At 37.6% G+C, this 17,406-nt stretch overlaps 1 protein-coding gene across 1 annotated transcript; it reads left to right on the top strand.

Moving 5' to 3' along the window:
- The first annotated feature begins 8,235 nt into the window (after positions 1-8,235).
- Positions 8,236-16,279, top strand: LOC129234457 (uncharacterized). The gene is made up of 4 exons (XM_054868459.1): positions 8,236-8,370; positions 12,346-12,477; positions 13,968-14,261; positions 14,934-16,279. The coding sequence occupies exons 1-4, from the start codon at positions 8,359-8,361 to the stop codon at positions 15,513-15,515; spliced, it is 1,020 nt and encodes a 339-aa protein (XP_054724434.1). The 5' UTR covers positions 8,236-8,358; the 3' UTR covers positions 15,516-16,279.
- The last annotated feature ends 1,127 nt before the right edge of the window (positions 16,280-17,406 follow it).

Here is a 17,406-nt window from a genome sequence, read left to right as displayed (position 1 = left end):
GGAAGTTCAAGACTGATTTCTTAGGATTTCATCAGTTCAAAAATAATAATAATGATAATAATAGTGGGATAATCTCCGACCCCTTTCGTTCCTCCTTAAGTCAAAGAAAGAGAAGTCTGAAATAACGTTTTAAAAGACATTTAAAAAATGTTTTAAACTTTGCAAAATTTCTGTGCAAGAATCCAAAACCCCTTGCTCTAAGTTTCCTAAAGACGGCTTTAATTTGCGTCTTAAAGACATCATTTTTACATTTTTATCCGGGAGCATTCCTTACTCTTACATTACCAAAAGCAGTCGAAACTTCTTCGTTTTTATCATTATTATTATTATTTATTAGACTTTATTTAAAAAGAAAAAAAAAACATTACGGGACATACCAAGACGCCGTTTTTAAAACTACAATTCCGAAACATTTACACGAGAGAACATCAACCTCCCCCCCCCCCCCCCAGTCACTCAAGATAGCCTAAAATAGTTTTCAACTTCCTAAAAAAATGTTTGCCCCCGCACTTATAAGCCCCTCGCCGCCTCTGCATTAGATTAAACCATTCTAACATCAGTTTCATTTTTATGTTTTAAGTTTATTATTTGTCATTTAGGAAGCAAGGACAAAAATTTCACTGTTTAGAGACCCATGTATGCGTATCCCGAAAGGGTTTGCTATCGAATCAGCTGTAGCTCCGATTATTTCAGCACGTTCGCTTAGTTTCTCTTTTCCTTTGAAACAAGCGCATTCCAACCTGGGCGTTTCTTGCACTTCACCTTTCGCAAGTGTGTGTAATGAGCGAGTTTGCCGAAATCGTTTCCGATTGTCTCATTAGTTGAAAACTGAACTTTGTCTTTCGAATGTCTGTGGCTCATTCAAAGAAGATAATGGATCTTTTACTATCAAATTGGGCATAGTGCTGCACTTTCAGACACTGATTTTCGGGGTGTTTTCCCATTTGGTCCAAAAAAGAAGGGCGTTTTCCCATTTGGTCCAAAAATTTCTCGTGGTTTTGACTGACAAGATTTTCTTGATGTGTTTGACAGTTTGGGCCAGTTGGAACCTCACCATTTTCGGAAGGGCAAGTAAGCAGGGGGGGGGGGGGCTTTCCCCACTGTTTAGGAAAGGGTCCAAATCGTGATATAATAAGCAGTTTTTGTGCTGTGTTTGTTTACAAGTCTTCGATTGGGTATGACTTTGTTTCCAAATATTAATATTATCTGCAGTATCTCGCATTGCTGTTTATAGATAGATGAAGTTTCTTTTTTTTCCTACTCATATAAACACTGCTAAACTCTTTGAGTATTTAATCTCTATATATTGCTAAGAATGCATCAGAAATATTACAATACAAATATCGTGCTCCTCTCTCCCCTCCAATGTTTTCGTCACCCAGGGTTAATCGAAGTCAAAATCGGTCCGTGTGTATATTTGTTGTCGTTGTGGGGCACTTTTGAGAAGCCAATTGCACCCCCCCCCCTTTCCACCTCTGCTTTTTTCAAGAACCTAAAAGTTAATAACTGAGCAAACAAGTCAGCCCTTGGAGGACAGGTTGACAAAAGATTTCTTATTTGGATACTTTTCACTCTAGAGTTATATCGCTCCTTGGTAACAATAGTAATAGTAGCACATCTAAATGAAAAATATGTGCATCTTAAAAAAAAAAAATACTTTGGAGAGAAATGACTTTGCGTAACAGTATTTCTTTTAGTTTATTTATTTTCAAATTCTTTTTTATTTGCATGCAAAACATTTTTGATGCGACTATTTTTTAGTCTAACTTTAGAGTGCGTATAATTAAAGTTTGATTTTTTCCCCCTTCTTCTTTTTGTATCATTCATACGCCGCCACGCACCAGTTATGTAAACTAACTTTGTGCCCGTGTTATGGTAAGAAAGAGCATTAAATTCAGATTTTAAATGAATAATCATTACATTTTTATGACTTTTTGAGATGTGCCACCCCCACCACTATTGTAGCATGTGATGTGCGTCAATTAACCAGTAATTTTAAATTTTATTAAGCCGTTGTTTTAGTATACTTGTAAAATTGACGTCAAGCATTAAAATCTCAAATAACAACCATCTTCTTAATCAGATTTGTTATCAGCATTAAAATTAATCCTTTGTTACAATTTTTGCTTCATTCTTTAGAATAGCATTTCTTTAAAATTAAATTGAAAAAGGAAAGCAGAATTTTTTTTTTTTTTTTTTGCTTTTAATCTAATCTTGGTTACGACACTGTTTGTATTTTTTAACAATAACTAGGGACAAATTTAGCAATAAAATATTCGTTTAATTTTATAATTAATCTTTGTGTATGAAAAAAAAGCTGTCGTGTACGACGATGTCCAGAAAACGCATAGTACCTAGTCTCGAAATTTGGCCCTAAATGACTTCGGAACCCAGGAGTGTGCACTTCGGAGCTTTTTCTTGCAAACTTCAAATTATCTACTTATTTTTAAAAATACACTGGTCTCAAAAAGTTAAGGTACAACATGTTTTTCGAAGCTCACCATTAAAAAAATGGCAGTAACAATAAAATGCATAGTTTGCATGGATGATACTAACGAACTTCAAAACCATTTATGAAAAAACGATAGTTGTCACCTTTATTTTATAGAAAAAAACGTATCTTTATGAGTGAGAAAAAAAATGCAAATATCAAGCTTTCGTACTTTTGTGTGTAAGTTGTGTTGATTTTCAACTGTTGTTGGCAGTTTTGGTGACAGTAGTCACTATAGTTTAGAAAATGTCTCAGAGACGTTGTTTGCCCGATTCCTTAAGGTGGCGTTCAGTTGGATGGATGGAAATGGGATTGTCTCAGGCTGATGCTGCTAAACGTCTCAATGTGTCTCGTAGTGCTTGTTCAGCGACTTTGGGATCAATACCAATCAGAAAATCCTGTGTTCAGAAGACCTGTTCCAGGTCGACCACGAGCTACAACACCTGTAGAAGACCGTTTTTTTAGTTCTTTCGGCCCAAAGGAGAAAAACCACTTCTGTGCCTTAGCTCGTTGCAGACCACTTTGTAGCATTAGGAAGGAGAATCTCTGCTACTACGGTGCGAAATCGGCTTTACAATGCAGGTCTCTATGCAAGACGACTGGTTGTGTGTGTTCCCCTCAACCGGCCACAGCGAAGGATCCGCTTATGCTGGGCGAGAGAACATGTTTCCTGGACCCAGCAGCAATGGGTTTCTAGGCTGTTCACAGACAAGTCCATATTTTCATTGGAGAGTGATTCAGGGCGTCTACTGATCAGGAGGGAACAGCGTACTAGATACCATCAATCCAACACTGTTTAAAGGACAGTTATAGAGATGGTGGAATCATAGTTTGGGCAGGGATCTCGCTCGTTGGTCACACTGACCTGCATGTGTTCCATGGAAGAACTCTGACTGGTCTGAGATATCGGGATGAGATCCTTGATCCATATGTCCGCCCATATGCTGGTGACACTGGTAATGACTTCATTCTGATGGATGCTAATACTCGACCTCACCGAGCTCGGATTGTTGAGGAGTATCTTGAGGACCACGGTTTGGAACGAATGGAATGGCCAACTTGGTCTCCAGACCTGAATCCGATAGAACATCTTTGGGAATATCTTGACAGACAGGTTGATGCTTTAAATCATCCTCTAAGGTCGTTACATGAGCTGGAATAAAGCTCACTTTGTGTCTAATACTCGCTTCCTATTCCAGTGTCCGACAACTTAATAAACAGCATGGAAAATCGATGCCGCCAATGCATTCAAGTTAGAGGGGACACATTTCTTATTGAAAAACATTTTTGTACTGTTTCTATGACATTTTACTACATAACACTGTGATGTTTCGTTTTCTTCAAGAATGGACTTTTCCGCAAAGATTGCTTTTTTTATTGTAAATCGTTTTTGCAATGCACTTATACAAATGTCTTTGACGCATGCAATAAAAAACTATTTAATGCACACATCCTCCAAATTTTTTGTTTCTACATTCATTTATTTGCAAGATAGACGCAAAAAACCGGTTGTACCTTAAATTTTTGAGGTCAGTGTATTTCGGCGACAATCGAACCCATTCCCGACGCAGCGATTGCTTCCGCGCCTCTAAACCCTGGAGTGGCTTAGCACAGGGCCTGGTCTCCAAAATGGACCACAATTCATCGAATTGAGGTCCGTCGAGTAGGGCAGCCATTTCGCCGACGAGATGAAGTCTGTAAAATGGGTCTTGCACCAGTCTTGTGTCATTTTTGCCTTGTGAGACGGCGCCGAGTCATGTTGAAACATGAAATTTGCATCGGTGAAGTGCTGTTGAACCCAGCGAAGCACAACAGCCTTGAGAATGTCGCGGCAGTAGACTTCTTCGTTGATTTTTACCCCTTGATCCGCGAAAACGAGTGTGGTCTTACCGCTGGCGCAGATTCTGCCCTAAACCATCACTGAAGTGGGTTTTTGACGGTGTTCGACGTCGGTTGAGATACCCGGAGCCTCTGCGGACCAGATATTGTCATTTTTGTCGTTGTAAGCTTTCTTGACGGTGAACAGCTTCTCGTCCGTGAAGAGGATACGCTCCCATCGTTGAGCAGCGGCCCGACGCTTATTTGGCGGCATCTTTGCAGCCTTGAATGAATGAATGAATACGAGTCTTCCGACTTCCACAAATTATAGAGGACTGCGTTTATTTCACGCCTTGCCTCTGTTACTAATAGGTGATGTGTCTCTCCAAATGTTCCTTAGAAGTAGTCAGAACTAAGTCCAACCGCCAAGGGGTTAACTAAAACGAAGTGCATAAAATTCAGATACAAGCAAAGATAGACAAGACGAAAACCAAAAGAGAGAGAAAAACTAGAAACCACATGCATGACAAAAGCAAATTAAAGTCGCAGAGATAGCAGCACAACCAACAGACACAAAGGGAAAAAAGAAAGAAAGCATGCAACAACAAAGAGCTGTCAAAGAAAGAAAGAGCATAAAGTCTGAGCCACTCCAGGGGAGAAGATCGTATCATGAGCCAAAAAATTGCCGTTATAACTGATATTGTTCTTGAAAATATAGTCCAATAACTTTTCTCTATGGTTATTTGTATTACTGCAAAAGTGCAGGGTGCAGCCTTGAGGTGCTGAACTTTCTGGAGCTTGTACGCCTTGAGGTTGAGCTCCTCTTTTGCCATTCGGCGGACTGATCGATCGCTGATGTCGGTCTCATGAGCGATTTTTCTCATGGAGAGCCTCTGGTTTCGCTGCACTCGCTTCTTGATGATCTTGCTGTTGCCGGACGTGTTGACGGTCCGCTTTCTGCCACTTCCTGGACGGCGGTCATCGTGGCAAAGCTCCTTGTATCATTTGATATCTTAAGACACGACGTCCTTTCCAACACCGAGCAAACGAACAATCTCACATTGGCGTTTTCCTTGTCGAAAACATTTCCAAAATTGCAACACGTTTGCTTGACATTCCACAAAGAAAAGCATGTCAATTAATTAATAGAAACAGAACAAATGACCGACACAGAAAAATACGGAGAATTTAATAGTAAAGAATCACGTGGCTGCACTTAAACGTGTTCGCGTAAAAGCTCATACAAAAAGGTTTCCACTTTTTTACCGCACCCACGCACCCTGTATATTTTTCGGCTCACTAACGGAGAATCTTACGAGAGACAGACAAAGAAATGTGTCCAAAATCTTATTTTTTCAACGAATTTTTAATCATTATATGTTTTGAACAAAGAATACAATATGAATGCGTATAATGCAGTATGCTTTTGAAACATTAAAAAAAATCATGAGATGACTTTTTTTTTTTTTTTTTTTTTTAACAAAGGGAAAAGATGTAAGAAATAAATATTTTTATTTCAGTTTCAAAGAGGAATTAGCATGCTTAATACATTTGACAATTTTATTCAGAACGCTTTCCTAATGAAACTTAACTATTTGTAAAGGTGCGCACAGTATGTATTTGTAAATTAGATGAATTGATATTTTTTATAATTCATCTATTTTACAAATTTTGCTATCTCCGTGCAATCACGAGTACGATCAGGGCCGTCCGAAGAGCTGATGACGCCCGGGACGAATGTTTCCCGCCCCCCCCTCCTTATACACGCAGAGAAATCAAGTTAGTTATAACATCAGTGCATAATACGCGTGAACACTTCATACTTGATTTTTTTTTACATTTTAATGAACAGAGGGCTATGCATAGTTCCAATCAAAACACAAGCAAAGAATCTGTTTCTAATATTTGTGGAACATTAATGCCCAAAACCTTTTCGAAAAATGGAAATATTAAAAATCCAAATATTTATCTATTAAAATGTTATCCCACTAGATAAAAAACAAACAATTAAAACAAAATTAATTACTCATGTCATAATATTGATCAAACTAAGAACATGAATAAATAATTTGTTAATTAAAAGTAGAAAATGTATTTATCGAAGTAAAGTACATCAAAATTGAATTACTGTCTGAACGCATCCAATGATTTTTTTTTCAAGAGTTGCTTGGTTTTACTTGTACCAACTTAATACCTTCTTTCATAGTTAAAAACAAAGATGTCATTCTTTTGCATCAAATTTGTAAGCTTTAGGGAAAGCCCTCAAATACTCAACAACATCAAAAATTGCTCAGAACGAAGCAACTGCCTGTTTGGTGGTATTTTGATAGTCGAAATCTCAACCCTAACTTCTGTGGATTAACCCTAAACTCCAGTTGATAGGTTCAGTGTTGGCCCCTTTTTCGTTTCTTCATTCTCCTAAAATGAGTCTTACCAGTAAAGCAGTTAAGATCCCGGATCCAGTTCAGCCTTGTCACGATAAAGCCTTTCCCTGCATGTTAAACATTACCAAAAAATATTATTAAATTATCATGCCGTGGAGCGAGTTTCATTGTTGATGACGTCAGGAGCGTTACTCGATCATTCGCTGTTATATATATGACGATAATATTATTTACGTTACGTCTTCTTTAATGGCATAAAGTTAATGTGCGAAACAAAAAAGGAAGTAGAACTTTCCACTAATCGAAAGCGACAGTGTAAAGTAAAATTACGTTCTTTTCAAAAGCTTTCTAAAGAACACCGGTGTCCATCAGCATTTTCTAGCATTTTATATTTAAAAAAAAATGCTGGAACCATATTTACCATTAAATTTCAATCAATGAAGACTGCTCCGTGTGTACTAACAATAGAGTTCTGAATAATATAATAAATATAAAATGAAGAAAAAAAGTTAATTCTCAATTTTTGTTGCTCTTAATACCTGTACCTCAGAAGCAGAAAAACTAAGTCCAAAAATGGTAATTTTCAGGTTATTACTGCCATGTGCAGGTAAACGGCAGTATCTGCAGAAATGATTTTTCGGGATATTTGAAGAAATGTGTGTAGGATTCAATACTAATAACAGGGAAATGTTGGAATGAGACGTTTTTTTAGCATCTTTTTTCTGCGGAAACCAAATAAGCAAGCTTGTACAATAAAGCTAAGGTACATTAGAAGACAAAAATACAAAAAAATGAAAAATAAAAAATTGCAGCTCACGGCAGATTACTGCTTTTTATGTAGAATATTATCCCGCATCAAGATCACAATGTAATGCAATGAAACGAAATCCTTTTTAATTATTTACCAGTATTATAAGACAAAGATTCCAATTCTTTGTATGCACAGGACGAAAGTTTTTCCACTCTCCTTCAAAGTAGCAATATTGTGACTTACGTCAATCTGGCTCTGAGGTACATGTAACGTTTCAGAAATTCGACTTTTAAAATTAAATATATTTCTATCACGGTTTTACAGATGGTGCTCGTATTACTCGTACTTACTGTTAAGTTTTATTTCTACTCAAATAAAACTAACCTTTTGGTTTAATTTCTTTTCATAGATAGTAAGAGATTCAAGGGAGGGGGAAAATAATACGGGGACACGCATGCAGCTTGCAGGCCGTACTTTTCACAGTCCCCCACCCCCCGCGCGCGCTTTAGATATTCATTTCAGTTTCGTGTGAAATTCCATCTCGCGCCAAGATTGATTAACGACACCGACCTTTTAAAATGTTAATTAGCATCATCGTTTCGGGGAATGGGCACGCCAACACGTTTCAAAATTGGTTCAGAAAGTAAAAGTTAATTACCCCCACACACAAAGACAAGGGAAGAAGAACGCCCGAGAGAAGACGCGGCTGACGCCCTCCTGCGGCCGAATTTCGCAACTTGCCGACTTCGGCAGCGCCCCATCGGAAGGTGCGTTGTCGAGAAAGGGGGTCACAAAAGTGTCACATACAGAAAAGGAGCAAAAATAATAATTGTCGGTGGCTGGGTATATAAACAATGGCAGAGCGTTCATTCAACATCTCATCTCCGGAACGACTTCGGAAGCTGTAAAGGATCATGTTTTCCAAGGTAAGAAAGAGTTATAACTCTCACTTTTCACCAACTCTTCTTCTCCATCTCTTGAGACATTGCGTTGCTGAGTATCTTTAAGTCACATCATCCATTTCCTTGCTCATTGAATTTATCGTAAGAAGAACATCTTGTCTATTTTAACTTTTCCCTGTCATGAAATTTGCTTAGAGAGTAAAAGAAATATTCCAATTTACATGAAATACACCGCCAGCTCAGTCATTTTCAGTCGAGGACATGCAGTTTCGTGCTTATTAGCACTCATCAGCCCGGCATAGGAAAGTGACTGAGCTGGAGATTTCGGTTACTCGTCTGGTCTGCGGTAATGCTATATTAGCTACCAGTTTGCTTCGCACTCTTGGCTTCCTTAAGAGGTTTTCCATCTCCAGCTCAGTCACTTTCCTATACCGGGCTGATGAGTGCTAATTAGCACGAAACTGCAGTCCTCGGCTGGAAATGACTGAGCTGGCGGTGTATTTCTGCTTTAGCCCTGGCTATTGGGCGGTATTTTACTGAACATTCCAATTTAGTTTCACTTTAGACACCAAAAATATCAAAAGTCCAATTGATGTATTTTTTTCGCAAAAAAAAATATACTTTTAAGTTTTTTCATGTGATTTTTATTTTAACTTGGAATGGATTTTTTTTTTCCAACTTTGGTTTTATCCGCAAAATGTACCGACTTTCATCTCATCCTGATTTGATTTCCTTTTCTTAAACATTATGAATGCAATTCTGTTTATGATTTAGCAATTTTAAACTTATTTTTGAAAATTTTGTTTTAAGAACTGTTATTTGATTTTGAGTTTCAAAAAATTTCGGATTGAAGTTCTGAATTGCTTAGAATGAGCATTGGTAATAACATACTAGAGTTTTACCTTAACATGTATATGTATGCATTGAAGATGTAATGCATATTAGTCCATAATTCAGTATTTGGCCCTTTGGCAGAATATGCGACTTGTTCGAATACCGATTCGACCATATTTCCGAGAATTCGGCCTAACTAAATGTCAATCAAGTGTTCGGAAAGAAACTGAATATTATTAACGCTTTAGTTTGAAGCACAGTTATTGTTTAGCAGTACACATAACTGAAAAAAAAAAGAATGCAAAACAATGTTTTTTTTTTAAACATTGCATTACATTTTAAACTTTGGCTGTAACACCTGCATATCATTAAATTATTTTGAAACTCATAATAAATGTGCAGTGTTCTAATTATGTACGGCAATAAAAAACAACTAGGGGGCTATCGCCCCCTGCTCGCTATCGCTCGCCAACCCCCGGAACTGCTTACGCAGTTCCCTGTGGATCGCTTCGCGATCCATGCTCGCTTCGCTCGCTCGCTGTATGCCAATACATTAGCCTAGCTAAAATTTTCCGTAAAAATTAAAGTTGGTAATTGCATTTAGGTCACCATCCATTTAACCAATATGAAAATTACGTTCATAATGTTAATTTGTCTGCTTTAGCCAGATTTTCGACAGTTTAACTTTGCTGTATGTAAGATGACTGCCTTGGCAATGTGCACAACTTTACCATTATAGATACAAAAGTGTCTGTCATTGCTTTGGAGAGATTGCACTTCTACCTGTTGGTCCGCGGAAGGTATTTTATTTCCCTTCTACCACCCATTGGAAAACCAATGAAGGCATTCCCCTATCCGCCACCTGGGGACGCGCCCTCTAGGGGTTACAGGCTCCCCCGAGGGATGTATTTACATTATTTACACTCTTATATATTTACATATTTACACTCTTATATATTCTAATCTGAGAAAACTTCCTCATATACACAATTAAAAATGTCCCGTTTGGGAGCCACAACTGACACTGCTTCAAAAGATCTTGTTCTTGATAATGCCACATAGAGCTGGCCATGACTAAAAACAGGCTCAGAGAGCACCAAACATATTTTCTCAAACGTTTGTCCTTCTTGTTGTTATTCTGAATCCTTGCCACGTCACGAACAAAAAATGGTTTAACTAAAAACGCGAAAACTCGCCAAGGCTACTTTGCTTGCACAATACTAAAACTACTATAACCCTAAACAAATTTGGCGAAACCTTTCAGCTGAGAATAAAAGGAATAAAGTAAATTCTTTCTCGGTTATTCATTTTGAACTGAACTGTCGTACTGAAGCAGAGAATAGACGACGCTCAAAGCGCCTACGCGTTCAAAACAACATTGCCGATGAACATGATTGTGGAGCAATGTGTGAAGAATGCGAATTTTGTGGTGCTCTTTATTGGCAGAAAGAGCGTAATACTGCAAATAAATATACTAAATGTTGCCATGACGGAAAGGTGCGGTTACCGGCATTGTGTGACGCACCTGATCTGTTGAAGGAACTGCTGACTGAAAATTCCCCAGCCGCTAAAAATTATCGGCAGCGAATCAGAGAATACAACTCTGGAAATGGCTCGTCTTAAATTGGATTCAAGAACGGTTTCCTGCCTTCTTTGAGCTTTTCTTTGCTGATTAAGGTTGAAATGGGCCACAGCCCGACTCAAACTCATCTCAAAAAAAAAAAAGTTCGTTGAGTATTCTGTGATTCAAGATTTCAAAACAACGTAGAAGTTTGTTTACATGATTTATCGGCGAAGTGTTGCCAACAGAGGTTTAGAAATTCACCCCTTCATTTGCCGGCACGTAAGAGAATTATATATATAGATGGTTTGCTATGTATACTTCCAGTTTTTGTTAATTCAGCTTGCTAACTTAAAATTTCCATTACTTCCTATATTTTTTCCGAACATACCTTTCATACTAAAATCTTTAAAATTAACTATTTTTAATCTCAAGCATGCTGAGTTTAGTTTAGTATATAGTGTATTAAACTATAAAAATACATTGTATTAAGATGTGTATGTATTAAACTATTGCTAATGTGATTTTATACTCGTACTTAGCAAATACATATATATATAAGAGATATTTAAATAGATATAAATATGTTTTGTAACTCTAAAATCACATTTTATTTAAATAATATTGGTACGTTAAATCATTACACTTGAAAAAGTTTTTGAAGAGAAATGTATTTCGTTTTTTTTATGCAGTTTTCCGTGTAATATATGATACAATTTTTGGCATGGGTTTTCAGTGCAACTCCACATAGAAAGAGTTAGAAAAATTTCATGGGAATATTGTGCATCTCTAGAGAGGTTAATTAATATTAACTGTCCCTTAAAAAATGTGCAAAGTATTTTAGAGAGATAATTTAAAAAAAAGCCTTACAGTGTAAATACAATGTGGGTACTGTAGTAAAAGTACTTTAAAAAAATGCTTTTATTGTAAATAACTACATAATAATGTCTATTGAACGTTACCTATCATTTTGTACAAAATAATGAAATTCAAGGTGTCAAACTTTTTATAGGTGCGCAATAAAGTTATGAGTACGGTTGAGTTTAGCTAACTTTAACATTACTTAAAAACGCGAATATAAAATTTGGCTTTTGCAAAAGTTTGTCATCCTTACTTGTATTGTTTTTCTTTCTTACTTGTCTCTCTCTTCTTCTCTTACTTGTATTGTTATTCTTGTAAGATTTTCTTTTCTGGAATACTTGAAACATTATAATTAGGTATTCATGATAAAAATGCATCTGAAAACCGCGTTAAAGTTTCGACTCAATGTACCGCGTTTTCAGTCCAAAAGGCATAAAAGAAACTAAATTGTAATAATTCTAAACCTAACCAGTGTTATTTTCAACTAAAAATAATAAATTTTGCAATTCAAACTTAACTTTTTTCACTTTGAACTTTCGAAAACTTAGGTCTGCAAACCAGTAGAACATTCCACCATTCTACGTCGTTTCCTGGGAAATGTAAACAACCCATTGGCTGTGCGGGTTGAACGATTGTGGTTGCTGTTAGTAGTGCAGTACAACAATAATATAAAAGTTTTACACCCTCTGTTTTTACTATCATCAGTCCATTACCTACAGAATCACTTGTGATTTCCCTTCCAGGCGGTGTTATGTCTGTTGCTGCTGGGATCGGCTCTCGCCCAGGATTACTCTGACGAACCAAGTGCAAGGGAACAACAATTTGCTCCAAGCTATGCACCCCGACAAGGCTCCTACAACCCCCAGGACATATACGTGAGTACATTCATTGTTGAACTTGAAACGAATCTTTTTGAACTGTCTGGCTTTTGGGATGATCAAACGGAACAATTCATTATATTTTGCAATTCTACAAGGGTTCATTTTCGCGTAGCCAATGGTTTTCTACAGACGCTGTAGATCATGGGGTTTTCACCTGGAGACCTCCGGGCTGCATGCGGTCCGTGAACCTTGTTTCCGCGAAATCTGTTGGGAAAATTATAAGCATCATTAAATGTCATGTTCGTATGCGAAGAAAATAGCGACAACCGTAATTTACGGACTATAAGACGCACTTCCAAAATTCAGATGCATTCATAGGCATGTAAAATAGTTGAGACTCTTCCCTGACAGAGCTTGAGGTGGACATTATTTTCGCTAGTTGCAAGCTGATAACTTCAGGATTTCCATTAAATATTTCATTTACCGTTGGCAAATTCCCCCACTCCCTTAGTAATATTTATTAGGCTGCTCCAGCTAAAGAGTTAAAGTATTTTGGTAACTGCTATAGCTATGTTGTGGTCTGCCACCGAACCTTTGGTTGCAGTTGTAGTCCTCTAACACTCCTCGGTCACTAGTCAGTTTTTAGAGAGTAATCCAAAATTTGTCTGTTAATTTTAAATTGTAACTTTTCAAAAGTCAATTTTTAATGGGTTGTGCTCACTAAACATCCGTTTAATTTTATCGGCCTAGGATTATTTTCCTCTTTATTCAATTAGTAAATAAAAAAATTCTTAGATAATAAAAACAAAACAAGTCCAAGTGCAGATTTTGTCAAGCCCAATATTTGCAGATTTTGGGTGTTATATATAAAATCAAGGAAACTGGGGAAAAAATGAAACTTTTAATTCAACGTAGAATTAACTTTAGTATCTGCGCTGTCAGCTTTTGTAACTGTGTTAGCTATTTTAATTGTAGATATTGCAACAAATCGGCAAAAAATTATCATTCAAATGACTGTGGTAAAACATATCCTCAGAGATTGCATTTTTTAAAAATGATTTCAAGGAAATTTCTCGATTATTAACTATTACGTGTATAGTTAAGTTTGAACTGAACTAAGCTTTTGAAACTGCTCAAATCCTTCATATGATATAGGAATGTAAAATATCAAAGCAGTCATACGTAGAGAATGAAAATGGTTGTTGTAACTGGGCTCCTAAAAAGTTAGTGGTAACGTTTAAAAATGGGAACTTCTGGTAAAGTTAACAGATGTTTTTAGTAGATTATTAAAATTGTATTATCTACACGCATCACCAACTAGGCGGTATATGGCCAAGTTGGTGACAAATTTACAGTGGCACATGAAACGAACGACATTTCCCAGACGTTCATATCCGTCAAGGGGTTCGATTTATTGAAAAGTTATCGTAACTATCAATCAGCAGTTTTAGAAGTATTTCAAGAGTTTAAGGTAAGGTGAAGGATATACATTTGAAAAATTCCAATGACATGTTAAATCACAGGGCTTTTTTTTTCTCTTCCAGGAGACGGGCCGTGCCGAACCTTATGACTTCGGGTTCCAGAGCACCGATGAATTCGGAACGCTGATGACCCGCCAAGAGACCTCAGACGATGCAGGCGCCGTGCGGGGCAGCTACGGCTACACCGACCCCTTCGGTGTGTTTCGACACGTCGACTATGTGGCCGATCAGTTCGGTTTTCGCGCCGAAGTTAAGTCCAACGAGCCAGGAATGGGAACCCAGAGCCCGGCCCATGTGCATATCTACGCGGAACCCCCACCAGCTGGAGTCATAGTCGAAAGACCATACTACCACCCGGTGAGATATTTGCTCAGCTCAGTTTATCGTTCAAGTTTAGCTAAAACCTTTCTTGCATTACATTTATTTCGACTTCCCTTTCCTTAGTTTTTTTCTCTAATTACTATAAAGAAATACATAACTTTTATAGTTACAGATGGTATTCTTACTTCTCTGAAAGTTCAGTGTGACATTCATGGCGAGGGTAAACTGCGAAACAATCTTAGTTAGAAAACCTGCATTTTTCAAGGATGACAAAAAAGTCATATTATGTGGCAAATATTGATAAAACAATGAGCCAACTTATCTAGCTTTGACGCATTTCTATAAGATGTTCGTAAATCTTTCAACCATATTTTACTTTAACTGAAAATTAATACAATTTCTAGACATCATTTGGCGACAGTAAGCTCTCTATCAGAAGTACAGCTAGGTGGAGCGTTAAGGGTTTAAGCTAAGGGTTAACCCTTAGTTTTAAACTATCTTGTCAATCCTAGTATGATAATAGCATATATACATGTAAGGACTCATGACCGATCTCCTACCTAAAATTCCGGCTTATTATAACACCCTAGCTCATTACAACGCCCTTAGGAGAAAATTCTGACTGTGCAAATACCCTCCATCATTACCAATTCACTCTCTACACGTTACACCATATTTGCCTTGAATAATTGAATTCTTGTTTTACAGCACCAATCCGGTCAACAGTCAGCAGCATCCGGTCAACAACCTTCACGCAGAAACCCATCCCCATCTGCCAGCAATCAGGCTGCCAATCGCCAGTCCGTCCGACCAGCTACCAGAGTTCAAGGATCCGGCTCCAACACCAGGGCTTCCCTTCACCCCTACGTCCAGCCCCATCAGAGCTCCTACAACTCTAACGTTGTGGCAAGTGGCAGCAACCAGTATCCACCTACCGTGTCCAGCCAGTACGCAGCGCAACAGACTTCTTCTTCGTCTTCCTCTGGGCAATATGGAGCCTTTCAGGGGCAATATGGAGCTTCCTCAGGCCCCTCTTACGCCCTCAGGAGCCCCTACGCCTCTTCATCGGGCAGGGCCGCCTCTTTCTCCGCTGCTCAAGCCACCATCGTGAGCCCCAAGCCCTACGATGGACCTACTTACAGGATCGGAAACCCTCATGTGACCGAGATCCGTCCCGCTTCTGAAAAGGAAGAGTCTGGATCCGTCCTTCTACCAACAGTTCTAACTACAGGTGGTGGACCAACCATTGTCAAGCACATTCATGCCTATCCTGCAGCCCCTACTGCTTAATTTGACACCAGAAAAGTTTTGTGCATGAGGTTTCTTCCATTCACTGCGAATCAGGAACTTCTCGTCCTTTTGAACGGAATCCTACCTTGTCTCTGTCGATTTCAGTGAACCATCTAATGTCAACGACAACATCTTTAAGTCCCTTTGCTGGTTTTTAACCAACTATCCAAGAGTCATTCACAGGGAGCTTGTATCGTTTTCGATCCCGAAGCAAACATATAATCGTCATCGACATGGATTTGTAATCTTTGTCAGTGTTGAAACAACCACCTGATCCTGATCGACCGTCGATTTCGGATGCAAGTGATTGGCAACAAGAGGAGACAATGTAGCTCCCCCTTCCAAAGTGGGATTTTTCATACGAAGCGTCCGTGAAACTATCTCACAGCTGCTGAATACAACTAAATGAAATATATTAAAACATTACCCAAAAAAGATTTGAAGCTAGGAACTTAGTATAACTTGTAATCTAAGGTAACAATATAATCAACTTGGAAGATTTCTCTCCGAGTACTAATTAAAACATGTTTCTTACCGTGGGAAAGACGAGAAAAGGACAAGAATTCTTTACCTGGATGTGCTGATCCTCATCGTAAAGCTTATATGAAGAGAACTTTATGTTTACTGTCACCGAATCTATTTATTTGTACAGCTATTTAAACTTTAAACTGAACACTATTTAAGCTTTCCCATGTATGTTTCCATCAAATCCAGTTCTTCTTAGGTGATGTGGGTTTATTATTTATTTATGCTCATTTATATGATGATGGAAATAAATATATTTGTTGATGCATACTTTTGTGTTCTTGTAAGTTTACTACTTCTTTCTCTTGTGTTAATATTGACAAGATGGATCATCGAAGAAGCTGATTTTTATGATTTTTATTATTTCATCGAAAAAGAAGCTGATTTTCAGGATAGTCAAACATTTAGAAAAGGTCCTCATCGAGATTTGAATCATGTTTAACAGAGCTTTTCTTTTTTAAAATATGTATATGTACCTCAATTCGACGCAGAAAAAATATTTGTTTTATCAATTTAACTTGAAAAGAGGCGCAGAACTTTATCTCTAATGCAAATGAATACTGTATTATATTATTCCCTTCATGTTGCTGATATTGGAAGGGCGATGAGTCGGGAGATGGCAATCAGCTGGATGAAAGGCAAAAGAATTCCCTTTTTAGGGCAGGGCCAATTTTAGAGCTCTTGACATTGTTCGACTGCCCGCAATAGCCTTTCCGAAAAACAAAAGGCTTTTACTTGCCCTTTTCAATTTCCCCTAGCTGGTTGATGAACTGCGATGATTAACGCGAGCCGTGGAACACGTAAACCTTTCTAGCGTCATTGAAATTATTTCATAGTTTTCAGGAAAGGGGGAGATGATGACAGTTCAATTAATAGTTTTTGAAAATGTCAGGCGGACGAGATTCAAAAGATGCGCTAAGAATATTTGAGAGGTGGATCTAGTGGGCCATGGAGTCATGAAAGTGGGTCATTCCATGCTATACCAACATATTTTCTTTTTTTTTTACATAAAAATATGAACTATTCTCAACCTCACCATCTTAGGTTTTCATGAAACTTCAAAAACTTTTGGTCTTTGATATCTTAAATTATATATTTAAAAATCTATCATTCATTATTGATTATTAACTTATTCTTGAAATTCGTTAAAAAGCACTTTTTTTTTACTTGATGGCAATGCTATCAAATGTAATGGAGGTATAGAAACCGACATTTTCCATTCGTATGCTTGTTCACTTTTTTTTTTGAGATTTGGCCCTGTTGAATTGGAGTTGAGATATTTTTTATTAGTATAATTTATTTTTTACTGCTTTTAGATTATGTCTCTGGTGAACTAGAGGTTGTATACCATTAGTGCACCACTTTT

The sequence above is a fragment of the Uloborus diversus genome, chromosome 1 (assembly GCF_026930045.1).
Source record: "Uloborus diversus isolate 005 chromosome 1, Udiv.v.3.1, whole genome shotgun sequence".
NCBI classification, from domain to species: Eukaryota; Metazoa; Arthropoda; class Arachnida; order Araneae; family Uloboridae; genus Uloborus; species Uloborus diversus.
The sequence above is the reverse complement of the archived record's forward strand: the minus strand, read 5'-3'. Positions and strand labels throughout refer to the sequence as shown.